Here is a 14,731-nt window from a genome sequence, read left to right as displayed (position 1 = left end):
AATTCCTTCCGTAGAAACACATAATAAATGTCTGCTAGTGTTTCTTTTGGATCTAATAGAGGATAATGGGCTTCAGTGAAATGATTGTGTGTGTGTTATTGTTCACTTTTTCTCCTCTCTTAAACAAAATGTACAGCAGACTGCTGGAACTGTTTTTACATGTGCAGGGCTAAATGGGGATGGAATGGATGAGGCAGATCCCACACATGTTCACCCTGTGTAGCTCCTCGCTCATCCCTCCAAACCTCATCACTAATCATACAGACTCTACAGGTCAGGAAGGAGGACGCTGTTACAGCAGTCGACGCTGGCGTCTCTTGGAGTTCTGTGGAGTTCTGAGAGCGTTGTTATATTTTCCATGCTAAGATAACTATCTTTGGAAAACACAATAACATTATTCAGAATGTGTACTAGTGCATCTCAAAAAATTTGAACATCATTGAAATGTTACTTGCGAAACTCATTTATTAAGTTAATGTGAAACTTATATATTTTATAGATGTATTACACACAGAGTGATCTATTTTAAGCATTTATTTTTTCTATTGTCGATGATTATAGCTTACAGACAATGAAAACCCCAAAAATCTGAAAATCGCAGTAAAAAAAAGAATATTATATATGACCAATCTGTACTTTTGGCAGTGTGGGCAGTGTGCCAAGTCCTGCTGGAAAATAAAATCGGCATCTCCGTAAAAGTTGTCAGCAGAGTGAAGCATGAAGTGCTGTAAGATTTTCCGGAAAAACACTGACTGACTTTAGACTTGATAAAACACAGTGGAGCAACACCAGCAGATGACATGACTCTCCAAACCATCACTGACCATCAGTAAATTTTACATTTCATTTGGAAATTAAGGTACCAGAGTCTGAAGGAAGAGTGGAGAGAAAACTTTTATGGAGATGCGGATGGAGATTTATGGAGATTTCATTTTCCAGCAGGACTTAGCACACTGCCCACACTGCCAAAAGCACCAACGGGTCTTATATAATATTCTGAAATTCTTGGATTCCCATTGGCTATAAGCCATAATCATCAACAACAAAATACATTAATGCTTAAAATAGATACATCTTCCACATTTTGAACTGAATTACTGATATAAAGTAACTTCTCAATAATAGATGCACTAGTATATACGAAGGGGATAAGAGAGGAAAGTAACTTAGACTGTAAAAAAGTCACACTCTCTCTTTATGTCGCCCACTGGGAGGAAGGTAGGAAAGCCATAACACTGGGAAGAGATAAGGTGGTAATGTGATAGAAAATGTTTTCTTTTGGCAAATAAGAGAAGATAAGTGTTTTTCAAATACTATTTATTTTCATAAAAAAAACAATCAATGACGTCCAGTTCTTTTATCCATATCATCACTGTCCAATGAAAAACATGTATCTCCAAAACAGCAACTTGGGACACAGGAGAGAAATAAAACCTTCTTGACATTCAGTGGAAGTCAATGTCATTTTGGAGAATTCCTATTTGAACATAGGAATATATAAAAATAGGATATATAAAAATCGACAAAAATGGAGATACTTGTTTTTCATTGGTCAGCAATGATATACTGTATATATAGTGTACATGACTATATATAAAGTGTAAATACCGTATACCATAACTTTGTACATTATTAGAAATCAAGACAAATCAATTAAACATTTTGGAAAAACGGTTAGTTAGTTAAACTAGATGTCTATAAATATGCAGTGACTTTACCTGTATAAGACTGGCAGCAGGATTTCTTCTCTTTTCAAAGTGCTTCTGTCTGTGCTGCTCCTGAACCTTTAGAGCAAAGCCTGAGCCTAGAATCCCCTGTACACCCACACACACACACACACACACACACACAATTACAGTTGCTGCTTTATTGATTTATATTTTTTGTTTGCTGTCCACAGAGCTCCACTAATTGCCCTCTGCATGTCACAGTCAATGGTCAGCCAGCGCAAGAATTCTGTGAGAGTTTGAACATGTGCTGGATGCACCATAGCTGTGCAATCTTTAATGAGACCGGGACAGACAGACTTTCAGTCAGACAAGAAAACTGTCTTAGTGCACTAAAACACAGGGCTACACTCCGACAGAAGATTACACCTCCCATAAAAGTCCCCCAAATATAAAAAAAAAAACTCATACAAAAAACTTTATTTGAGTAATTGGACGCGATCTGGAACAACACATGACTGACATTAATCTTCAGCAGTGAGAGCTCAGAGAGAGAAACGCTGCACGTCTGATAGAGCATAAGCCACACAAAGCTGGCAGACATCCCTGTGCTGGAAGATCTGAACACTGCAATCTGAGGCACCTTGGATTAATATCGCTGCATGACCTACCGCACGCACAGATGCCTTAGCAAGAGGTCCAAAACAAACGAGGCTGAAAACAGGGAGTAGAGGCACTTAGAATAAATTTGTCTCATGGTTTCAGACTGTATCCACAGCTAGAAGAGTCAGGAAATAGCGAAAATAGCATGACCTTCTTAGGAAATAAAAACAGATATTAAAATGATTGTTCTCAGCTATGCTCTTGTAATAATGGAACTGTCCCCAAAAACCTAATGAATCCCATACAGAAGAAAGAAAACATATTGGATCTTAGTAAAAACTGCTAAAGTAGGTTTTAGAAGGAATTTAAGACACTCATTTTAACTATTATGAACATTGCTTTTAAGACATACTTATAATTTTCTTCTTAGCGCATATTGTAAAATTCTTCATTAGCTTTTCATAGGAAAGCTTTTGAGAATCTGGCCCCAGAAAGTTAGGTCTTTCTCAAGAACAAAATATTAGAAAGTTCTTAAATGTGATCTTACGAAAGTCAATATATTTTTTTAATTTTTAAGAATCTATTAGTTTTTTATGTATGTTGTAATGTCACCTGTTATGGTGCATTGTAAAACTGACCATAAAGATTATTGCTATTATTCAAAAATAGAGAAAACGGGAATACAATTTAGTATTCAAAAATTCCAGTAAACAAGAACTAAAACTGACTGTAGAGGAAAACGCAAAAAAAAAAAAAATCCTCCTTGAAAAATTTGATAACCGCAGCCTAAACTTTATTGTTTTTTATTATTATTATTAGTATTATTATTATTATTGCCTTTATATAGGAAACTAGTATTTTTAAAACAATCTCCACTCATTGTATAGGCTTACCTTCGGAATTTGAATAGCCTAAGACTTATTATTAATGTTATATGTAGTATTTAATCCTATCAAGTTCCGAAAATAAATGTATAAATAAATAAAACCCCATCTAAAAAGTTTTTTTTTTATTCTTACATTCAGATGGCCCCAAAAACGTTTTAACTATGTGTTTCGCAGAGGGACCATTCAGAGCCTATGGTGGTGGCCCATTTTTCTTGATAAAATAGGCCACCAGAAGAGCCCCATGCATTTACTTTTTATCCTTAGAAAATAGGGCGCTATTATGTTTTCTCTCATTACTTTAACTGTAGGATGCATAGGATGCATTGGACAAGTGTGCTTATTTAGAAGATTGTCAAAGAAGCACATTTTGAAAATCTGGTACAAAATGTTTGCGTGTATGTTTTTATTGGTTGTCAGTTGGTGTCATTGTGTGGTTGTGATGGGGTGGTTTTGGGCAAACCAAATCATTTTTTTCCCCAACAGGTTAGGTGTTATCTTGTAAGTGAGGGTGAACACTGGCTCATGGCAATAGATTGTTTGAGTTTGAGTAAGGTTTCATAATGGGTACCAGATGGATGGGAATTAATTTTATTAATTGTACAGACATTTATAATTTTTTAATCCACAATATGACGCATTTGTAAATTTATTTCTAACTTTTTCTCATTTACTCCCCAACTTTCATGGCCAATTACGTAACCCTCTCATTAGAAAAATCCCCATGTCATTAGTGATGCCCCAACACCAGGAGGGTGAAGACAGCACATGCCTCCTCTGATACATGTGAAGTCAGACTTTGCCTATTTTCAAACTTTTCAAATGCTGCTAATGTGGTCAACACATTGGAGGGATGTGGGGAGAGAGCACCATCTACCCACCAAAGTAGAGACTAAGGCAGGGGTGTCAAACTCATTTTGGCCGAGGGCCACATTAGCATATTGGCTGTCCTCTGAGGGCCAGATGTAACTTATAAATGTAATAAAATGTAACCAGATGTAATATAAAATGAATGTAATTACTCCTTAATGTTAAATAACTCTCAATATATTATTTATTCAATCAAATATTACAGTTGCATGGAAAAAATTTTGCTTGTTGCTCTATTAACATAAATCCTTTGTCATGTTATGAAATCCAAAAACTCCATCAATCAAGAACCAAACTATTCAAGTGAATAGAAATGACATAAAATACAAGTTATATTAACTGTGATCAAAACGTTTGATACTGAAATAAGGCTTAATAAATATAAAATCAAAAATTGTGAGCTGTTAAGAACATGTGACAGATTTAGCATTTCCTCAGATTTAGCAGTTCCTCATACAACCACTAGTGGGAGCTGCTGGCCCGCAGTCTTTACTTAGTCAGAGCTACAGCACAGCCACGGGCTACAGGGCTCAGCTGAGCCAGTCTGGAGCGTTTTTACAATTTTTAAGTTCTTCCGTGTATGAAATAAAGGTTTTAACCCCACTAACCGGATAATACAGTTCATCTTTCAGCCCAAGCAGCTAACAGCAGCAGTTCAGAGAAGCCGTCACGGAGTCACTGCTGGGATATTAAAGGCTATTGGAGGTTATTGAAAGGGTTTTTAGGGACAGAAATCAGTAAAGGCTGGTTAGATAAGTGATTCACGTCCTCGTCCTTTGCTGTGGTGAAACTGTGACTAGCGCTGTCACAGTGATGTTTATTAACGTCATTAAAACAGATTTTGTCAGCTATTGTCTTATAAATATTTACACACAACTTATATCTCTCCTAAAAAGCGTTTATTTTGGTCAGTAACACTCTTAGTAACACAAAAGGCATACCGGTCTTTCGCCTTGAAGCACAGCCGTCTGTCTGCATCAACTTTTCTTTTTCTGGATATTATGGGATAAACATTTGTATGTCTCAATTACACCCGCGAAGTTACACCTTCCCTCCGGCAGGGTTTCCACATCAATGACTACACTGCCGTGTAGTGGCAGTAAGCCGTAACTTCGCGGGTAATACAATCGACAAGCATTGTGGGAAATGTAGTTTTTGGTCAAAAAACGCTTCTGACCTATTTATTATAGACACTAAGATTTTACAAGCTCTCGCGGGCCACATAAAAGGACGTGGCGGGCCACATTTGGCCCGCGGGCCTTGTGTTTGACACATGTGGACTAAGGGCATTTTTTTTCTCACATGACTCCAGTAGCAGATGGCAAGCTACATGAACAGGATTCAAACCAGCAATCTCCTGATCCCTTTGACGCATGGATTGTATGCTTGTGTCCATTCGAAATGTTACTTACCGCTGGCAGGGCGAAGAAGGAGATACCCAGCAAAGCGAAGCCCGCCGACAGCAGTCGGCCCGGCCATGTCTGTGGCGTCTTATCCCCGTAGCCAATAGTAGTAAGAGTGATCTGAGGATACAGAGAATTATGGTCAAAGGTCAGAGTTTGAAAAGGCACACGCACATGGCAGCTCCAAAATCTGAGGCTCGCCAGCTCCTCGGAGGCGGACAGAGTTAGATTACCCCGCTGATTACAAGTCCAGAGCAAAAGGCAGTGCCTAGACATTACCTTCAATCAGCCGAGGAAGAGGGGGAAGAGCCCGCACACACTCTGGTTTCCTCCGCACAATGACTGTGTGTAGGTGTGTTTTTTTTTGTTGTATGGAAAACTGGCCACAGTACAGTGCACGTTGACCCACACTGTCTCTTCTGATCATGTTCCTATGAAAGGCCGTCGCGCAGAGCAGTAAAAGCCACATGCTGGACCCGCGGCTCCACTTACAACAACCCCTGTCCAATCTGCCATATTAAACAGCCATGAATATCTAAATCCAAACAGAGGCCTACTCTAGAGTTACAGCCGCACAGGCGCTTGCTTTGCGTCTCTCCCCTGTGTGAGGGTAACAAATCGGTAGCTTGCATTAAAAAAAGCATTAGTCTAACAGTTCCTGCTCCTTTTCCACACCAGTAAGTGAAAGCTTCGGATTCTTGCAGGCAGGGGATACTTAAACACAGCCCAGGCCAAAGCAAATTCAACACATCCAGTAAAAGTGAGCGATCTGTCAAACGCAGAGAGTGCTGTGCCCTTTCAGTGAGGACTGGGAGTACACACACACACATACACACAGAGCCAGACTCCGGCTCTTCTGCTTTTCTCCTTTGCGCTGCAGTCAGCCTGGCAGCTCCACACATGAGCCTGGGCCGAATCCAGCGTAAATACTTTGTAGTAGTGCAGGAGCCCAGCATCGGTCAAGCTGGTGTCTCAAACGCTCTAAAAGTGAAACTAAATGCCTACACACAACCACAGACTGACCTTGTGTCATCTACATTTAAACACCTGATGGCTTTTCCTTGCTTGATGGGAACAGAAAATTGCATTTATCGATTTCTTAATTCCATTGGGAAGAAACTGCTTTAATACCCCTGGTGAGAGCACTGCTGTGTTTTTCTACTGTAAAACCAGAGTTACTGAAGCATGGAACACATGGCGCTAAAGCTTAGCCTCGTCATTGTGCTCATGGGTGGCTTGTATTGATTCTAGTCTCAAAGAGAAGTGTTTATTTGTCTGTATGACAAGCCTATATATCACATGCACTATTTGGACAAAAATATTGGGACAAATCTCTTAATTATTGAATTCAAGGGTTTCATTCGGTCTCATTGCCACAGGTGTATAAAATTAAGCAAAAAAATTGTCAGCACAGAATTTCATTGTTGAGATGTTATTAATGTGTGATGGAGCAAGAGAGTGTGAGAGTGACAAATCCTGAGCAACCTGATTGGCATCTCCTCATTCTTAGTTGGCCAATGAGTTTTCAGTGTGGGTGGGACTTGCATCACGTGAGAGAGTGTGAGAGAGAGTGGTAGCGAATGCATACAGTGAAATAGCAGCGCTGTGTCCATTAAACACTCCACAAAACTCTACAGTTGGTCTTCTGGTAGTTCTGTGCAGTTTAAACACTAGCTTCTATTTTACCCGTGTGCATACGAGCACCACACACACAGAACAGGAACCATTTAAGAACAGAAGAGAGGCTGACAATGGCGGAATCTGGATTTATAGAACTATGGATTACAATGAGGTTGATTAAAAATGTTCAAACTTAAACCTAAGATTGCCTGTCTCTGTTGCATCCTTTGAATTAAAAAAAAAAAACACGGACATGCCCACGTTGTGAGCCAAGAGATCTGAAAAAGAAAGTGCCAGTGGACACGTACTGTAATGCTCTTATTGCTGAATGCAATGAAAAACTCTAAAAAGTGCTTTAAAGTCTAAAATAAATTCTTCCTTGGATAGTAGAGTTTGTGTAGTGTCATTTTCATTTATGAGGCATGCATTTATTTGTTATGACTTTTGTATTACTTCTCTAAACTCTGTGTGTAAAAAAAATGCAGAAAAGGCGGGAAAAAAGTATTAAAAGTAAACTCACCGTCCCCCACCAAAGAGCATCAGCATAGGTGGCAAACTGCTTGTTGAACTCTTTCTCCACCAGGTAAACCAAGAAGGAGGAGAAGATCAACACCAAAAAGCCAATGTACCAGGCAGTCACCAGCTCCTGCAAACACAGAACAACAGAAAACTTTATAACACGCCAAAACATCAGTCTAACTGACAGTGACAGGACACCACCACAAACTGAGCTTATGCCATCTACACTCACACAGCTGATGGCTTTTCCTTGCTTGATGGGAAAAGAAAATTACATTCATTGATTTGTCAGTTCTGCTGCTCATTGGTGTGTGCACTGTTGGTGGAGTGTTACGGAACAGGAAAATCAGAAGCGTAAGCCAAGAACAGATAGCGGAGCAAAGCGTCTGTTTCATAGACCACAGTGTTCAGTGGGGAGCTGAAGCCCATAATCTGTCCACTAAATGGCGTGTTTCTGAGGGTTGAGGAAGTCTGTGGTTTGGCTGTGGCTCGTGGCAGGAGCTCCAGCCCAGACAGGGCTGCAGAACGACGGGCTGAAAGCAAGGTCAACTTATACAACTCTACAGTCAACAGCAACACTCAAACTCACAGTTAGCACCTTCAACTGGTAGGCCATTATACCACTCATATTCTGCATATCATTTGTACATGATTTTTGGATCCCATTCCTTATTTTTTACTATTTTTATACTGTTAGCTGCACTCTGTTATTTCACACTCTGAAGAGCTTTCTCAAGAATGTTCTGATTAGTGCTCTAGGTCTGCAGCAAGAGCCCTCTTTGTATGTAGGAAAAAATATATTTGTGACACTTTACTTACTTAAACAAGCTGCTTATAGTGTTCTATAACTCCATTATTCTTTGACAAAAAATGTAAAATTGTAAATTTTACTGGTGTACTGTGAGTTCTGTAATCAGATGTAAATCGGCTTGTTTTATACTTTACTTGAATAACATTGAAAACAGCCAAAACTAAGCTTAATGTAGTTCTTGAACTGTAGTTAATACATATAGATATACAGGAGATAGCACAACTGGCCTTGCTGTTTCTGGGTGGGTAGAGTAAATGGCGCTCTTTCCCCACATCACTCCAAAGGGTGATGTCGATTAACACAAGGCAACTGTGAGCTGATGTATCTGAACCGAGTCGCTACACTTTCCTCCAAAAGTGCTGTGATGCTACTCAGCAATGCTGTATCAGCAGCAGTTCGAAAAGAGGTGGTGGCTGACTTCACATGTGTTGGAGGAGGCCTACTGGGGGTCTCTGGACAGCCCTTTTTAGAAATAAGGCTTACAACTACTCTGTACTGCATGATATCATTAAATGTATAACATTTTCAACAACTGAACACACTGCTGCTCCAATATATGTTTTGGTAAACAAAGTTCACAACTAACGTAGTAATCAATTTAGCTGCACAAGAGTAGCAAGATAAAGAAAACCACTCAATACACAACAATGGTTTGGCAATACTTTACAAAGTGGGTAAGAAACACACAGTCCTTTATACAGTAGTAATAAGTCAAAGGTAAGACTGGTAAGCATATATTGCACAGACTAATTAGTGCTCAGGAGATTCAGAGCAAAGAAAAGCCTCCTGATTCAAAGGCTAGGGATATGTGGTCAACCATAAGGGAATTTTGGGAAATGCAGTCCAGAGAGGCAGTGGAGGCAGAAGCACAGACAGAGGGCATGATATATTGCATGTTATAGAAACAGACAAACAACTTGTAGGATATACATTTAAGATCATGTAGCTATTTACTACATATTTGATTAACTACATTATTTTAAGTATTTAAATCTTCTCAAACTATAACAGAAAACTTTAACAAATTGTTCCTATCACTGCAAGCGAACTCATCCTTATATATCCCAGCATACCTTGCTGTGAGCATAGACTACAGATCCCAGCAGTTTCCAGGTGCCTCCCCGTCTGTCCATGCGCACCATCCGCAGAATCTGTAAGAAGCGAAGACTGCGCAGAGCAGAGGTGGCAAAAATGTTGCCCTGGCTGCCGGCTGACACCACAGCGATGGATGCGATGAGCACAATGATGTCTATAACATGAAGAAAAAGAGAGAGAGAGAGAGAGAGAGAGAGAGAGAGAGAATGAAAGAGAGAGAGAAAGAAAGACTGTTTGTATGTTTCTGACTGGGACATGACAGTAGAATCACTGTAAGATGTCTTTGTATTCATCTTTATTCAGAAAAGTGACTTTTCGCTTGATGAGTGTGTTGATGTGTCTCAACAAGGTCCAAAAGCAAACCAAGAGCCCCAGTAGTACCTGGGAAAGATCTGCTGCTTTGCTCTGAGGCTCAATGTAGCTGCTTAGGAAAACAGGCGCAGTGAGAGGGAAGTAATCTGATGGATATTTCACATGTCTGTCATCTCTTTCTCACACACATCAGAGACAGAGAGGGGCTAGCAGGGGCCAGTAAAGCCACACCCTCTCCACACAGCAAATCAAATTTTCATCTCCAGACCACAGTCGCCTGACCTGGAATAATATTGTTCTTTGCTCAAATCACACAAATCGTATTTTATTCCAGATGTCGATTTTCTACAGGAACAGGACTAAAACTCGGTCCTGACCAGATGTCTAAAACAGAGATGTTGGTATACACAAAAGAAATTCAGCATATCTATGGAAGCCCATTCTCACCTGGTACTGTATAAATCTGTATTTAAACTAAACATAACTATTAGATTGTCAAAATCTCTTGAAAAAAAATCCATTATATTCTGGATTAATAAAGTTCTGAATCCAATGCTACATCACAGAACTATACATTTGTGTAAATCCAGAATTAAGGTAAAGGTTAAATTTGAGATTATTTGTAAATTTTGAGGTTAAGGTAAAGATTGTGTAAATCTCTGAGGTTAAGGTTAAGTTTGAGATTATTTGTAAATTTCTGAGGTTAAGGATGAAGTTGAGATTATTTGTACATTTCTGAGGTTAAGGTTGAGATTATTTGTAAATTTCTGAGGTTAAGGTTGAAATTATGTGTAAATCTTTGAGGTTAAGGTTAAGTTTGAGATTATTTGTAAATTTCTGAGGTTAAGATAGAGATTAAGTGTAAATTTCTGAGGTTAACATTGAGATTATGTGTAAATCTCTGAGTTTAAGGTTAAATTTGAGATTATTTGTAAATTTCTGAGGTTAAGGTTGAGATTATGTGTAAATCTCTGAGGTTAAGGTTAAATTTGAGACTATTTGTAAATTTCTGAGGTTAAGGTTGAGATTATGTGTAAATCTCTGAGGTTTAAGGTTAAATTTGAGATTATTTGTAAATTTCTGAGGTTAACATTGAGATTATGTGTAAATCTCTGAGGTTAAGGTTAAATTTGAGACTTTTGGGAATTTCTGAGGTTAAGGTTGAGATTATGTGTAAATCTCTGAGTTTAAGGTTAAATTTGAGATTATTTGTAAATTTCTGAGGTTAAGGTTGAGATTATGTGTAAATCTCTGAGGTTTAAGGTTAAATTTGAGATTATTTGTAAATTTCTGAGGTTAAGGTTGAGATTATGTGTAAATCTTAGAGTTTAAGGTTAAATTTGAGATTATTTGTAAATTTCTGAGGTTAAGGTTGAGATTATGTGTAAATCTCTGAGGTTTAAGTTAAGATTGGGTCTTAGTTAAAGTTAAAAATAAATGGAAGTCACAGGGGCTAAGGTTAGAATTAGGTTTAGGAATAAGTCTCTGAGGTCAAGGTTAGGATGGGGATTATCTGCAAAATGTTTTAGGTAAGGATCAGGATTAAGTGTAAATCACTATGGTGAAGTTTAGGATGGGTGTTTGGAGCAAATAGCAAAAGTTACTGTTAAAATTAGGATTAGGTGTAATTTAGGGTAAGGATTAGGTTTAAATATCTTAAATTAACCTTATTGTAAGGATTAGTAGTAAATCTCTTAGATTACGGTTAGTTTAGGGTTAAGACTAGAGTTAGTAGGGTCACAGTAAGGATTAGGTTTAGAGTTAGTATGGTTATGTTTAGATGTAGGTGTAGCATTAATTTCCTACATTAATATGAGAACCAATGGCAGTCCTCACTACATGCAGTAAAACAAACATGTGTGTGTGTGTGAAGCTAAGTCACTGCTCCAGACCCTGGAAACCCTGGTATCATTACTCCATCTACTTCAGTCTTCAGGAACATCCATCAGCATCAGCACCTGCTTCTCCCTCTCTCTCCCTCTCCTCTTCTCTCTCTCTCTCTCTCTCTCTCTCTCTCTCACCTATGACACAGAACGGCTTCCTGGCGAAGCGCAGACGTCCCTGCCATCCTCTGTAGCGGCAGCAGCATCCGGCAGACCAGATACGGATGATGTACTCCAGACCAAACACCACGATCATCACAAACTCCTGCAGGACGCAATAACACACAACAGCAAAAGCACATCATCTCATTACCCACACTGCACTGCAACAAACAAACTGATTGGTCAGGCAGGTTGTATGGCACTTTATTATATTACAATATATCATAAGGATGTAATAACAGCTTATATTTATATCCCTCCTGTTCTGTTGGTGCAGCAAATATTGGAGAAGCAAAGTAACCTTTATTTTTTTCACCTGCTTCAGCAAATATACTGTGACCATGAACTTGAGCATAAGCTATTAAAAGAAGCCTTGGTATTGAAATGGATGCTTAGAGTTATTACATTCTACAAAACTAATGATTTTTATTATAAATAAATCCCTGAATAAACCTCAAACCTCCTGATCTCTCTAGTGCTCATGTTGCTGCATTTACAGCAATGTTTCAAAATCTAGAAGCCTTTCATAGACAGTACACAGCAGGATTAACTTAAGGAAACAAAGAAGAACAGGTTTTCCAATACCTTTGCTCATTTAGTTTAAATATATACAAATATTCAATACAAAGCAAATGTAGTTCAAATGTCTGTTTCTGTTTCTGTTGCACATTGTTTAAATATATATTTGGGCTGTCAACATTAAAATGTTAACACAGTGGTTCTCAAAGCATCCCAAGGTGGTACACAAGACGAGCTTAGAAAAACATCTGCTTGCATCGAAATATTAAGAACTGAAATCTATAAAGTTTTCACCTGTAATTTTCCTGTAACATTACATAACATTTCCTAACATTTTCATATTGATTGTTTAGTGCTTTACCTGTTAGAATCTGTATGTAAGCTACACTTTAGTCCTTCACTCTCAGAGCTACAGTTTTATCATTATTAACATCAGTTTTATTGATCCTACAGTAAACCCCTGCGGAACACCACAAGATATGATAACCTAAAAAGCATCAAAACTAGCCTAATTCATTTTAATACAGTAAAAAAAGGATCTAGTCTGCCAGGTGTAAACCAAACTACATTATTTCCCTTCTAAAAAATAAAATACAGTTTAGGTACCAGCAACTAAAAAAATAACTTGATAGACATCACTTATATATATATATATATATAGCTCTGAAAAGAAGTTTCTCTGATTTTGCTATTTATAGGTTTATGTTTGAATAAATTAACATTGTTGTTTTAAACTCCTGAAAACATTTCTCCAAAATTCCAAATACAAATATTGTCATTTAGAGCATTTATTTGCAGAAAATGAGAAATGGCTAAAATAACAAAAAAGAGTTTTCAGACCTTAAATAATGCAAAGAAAACAAGTTCATATTCATTTATCAAGTTTTGAGAGTTAAGAAATCAATATTTGGTGAAATATTTAATCAGTTTTCATGCATATTGCGTGTAAGACTCCACCAGTCTTACACGCTTACTGCTTTTGGATAAATTTATGCCACTCCTGGTGCAAAAATTTAAGCAGTTCAGCTTGGTTTAATGGCTGTGATCAACCATCTTCCTCTTGATTATATTTCAGAGGTTTTCAAATTGGTAATTATTTTTTTCCAGAGCTGTATACATGTATATGAAGAGTTTGGTTCCAAAACGCTATAAATCCATTTTAATCAATTTGAGTAAAAAAGGGTTTTCTTTAGCAAGAAAGTGGTAGGCTGAAAACCACCGTTTTCTGTTTCAAACTATCAAATACCATAATAAGGTTAAAATAACACAAAAAAATCAAATCAAGATTTTAATATTTAAAGATTTATCTTAAAAAATAATTAGTTTTTTCGCAAAACGCAATAAATCCATGCCATGTTTTTTTTTTCAAAATGTCTTATATATCCTTTGGCATCAATAGAATTTTTTTTTTTACTGAAAATGTGCAAAATACAATAATAAATAACAGTAAATTGCACATTTGGATATAATAGTTTGACCATTGGGCCTAAAAACACAAATTTCAAAACATTTCTTTTTGAAAAAGTGCAAAATTTCATTAACGAACAAGACATTAAGACAATAAAATCCCCAAAATCACGTTACATTCATGTGCTGTAGTGTAGTGTAGTGTAGTGTGGTGTAGTATAGTGTGTATTGTGTGTGTGTGTGTGTGTGTGTGTGTGTGTGAACTGCAGATGACAGCCGGCATTTTCCCCCCTCCTGAATGCCTCATTTTCTTTACCTTTTCAGGTACATGAGACTTTTTTGATGGCTTTCTCTTTTTTCCAATAACTGCTACACGAACAGGCTCCTCTACACCATCAAAACCGTTCATTTTCGCGGACTTTGAGAGTGAAAAACGAAAGTGAAAGTAGGCTACATGAAATGCCGGCCGGCTCAACAGGGCGCGTGCTATGATGTTTACATTAGATAGCTCGTGGAATGCTGCCCTGTGATTGGATGAGGGGAGATGTGGCGTTCTGCGGGAAATCAAGACCAGCGTTTGTCACGTTTTGGAAAGAAAGAGAGAAAGCAGGGCAGTATTACACGGCGGATGTGGCGTTTTGATGAAAATTGAATATTGGCTTTTCAAGAGTGGTCACATAACATTCTGATTCTGGCTCTAACTCATTTTTTTTTTAAAGGGCGTTTATCGCGTTTTGGAATCAAACTCTTCATATAACCTCTATCAAAAGTCTTTAACCCCTTGCAGAAAACCTTACATGTATCTTCAACGTCTTAAAACACTGTAACATATTATAATTATGATTACAACATTGCAAAAAATGGCTTTCTATGGCACTATATTGAGAACATGACTTGTGTGTGTGCAAGCTCTTAAAATAGTGGACAAGGCTTATTTTTCATTATAATGGTCTTTTGGAAAAAGTTTCAAAAACGC

The 14,731-nt window shown here is 37.8% G+C and overlaps 1 protein-coding gene across 4 annotated transcripts in view; it reads right to left on the bottom strand.

Annotated features, from left to right (window-relative positions):
• kcnq5a (potassium voltage-gated channel, KQT-like subfamily, member 5a) overlaps positions 1 to 14,731 on the bottom strand; it is a 180,609-nt gene that overhangs the window by 33,827 nt on the left and 132,051 nt on the right. For all 4 annotated transcript variants that reach the window (XM_049481327.1, XM_049481328.1, XM_022684693.2 and 1 more), the window contains exons 3-7: positions 11,806 to 11,932; positions 9,451 to 9,626; positions 7,568 to 7,693; positions 5,437 to 5,547; positions 1,719 to 1,814 (exon numbers count right to left, since the gene is read on the bottom strand). In XM_049481327.1, coding sequence (XP_049337284.1) covers positions 1,719 to 1,814; positions 5,437 to 5,547; positions 7,568 to 7,693; positions 9,451 to 9,626; positions 11,806 to 11,932 — 636 coding nt within the window. The remainder of the gene's footprint in view (positions 1 to 1,718; positions 1,815 to 5,436; positions 5,548 to 7,567; positions 7,694 to 9,450; positions 9,627 to 11,805; positions 11,933 to 14,731) is intronic.

Source organism: Astyanax mexicanus, chromosome 7 (genome assembly GCF_023375975.1).
Source record: "Astyanax mexicanus isolate ESR-SI-001 chromosome 7, AstMex3_surface, whole genome shotgun sequence".
Classification (NCBI taxonomy): domain Eukaryota; kingdom Metazoa; phylum Chordata; class Actinopteri; order Characiformes; family Acestrorhamphidae; genus Astyanax; species Astyanax mexicanus.
The sequence above is the reverse complement of the archived record's forward strand: the minus strand, read 5'-3'. Positions and strand labels throughout refer to the sequence as shown.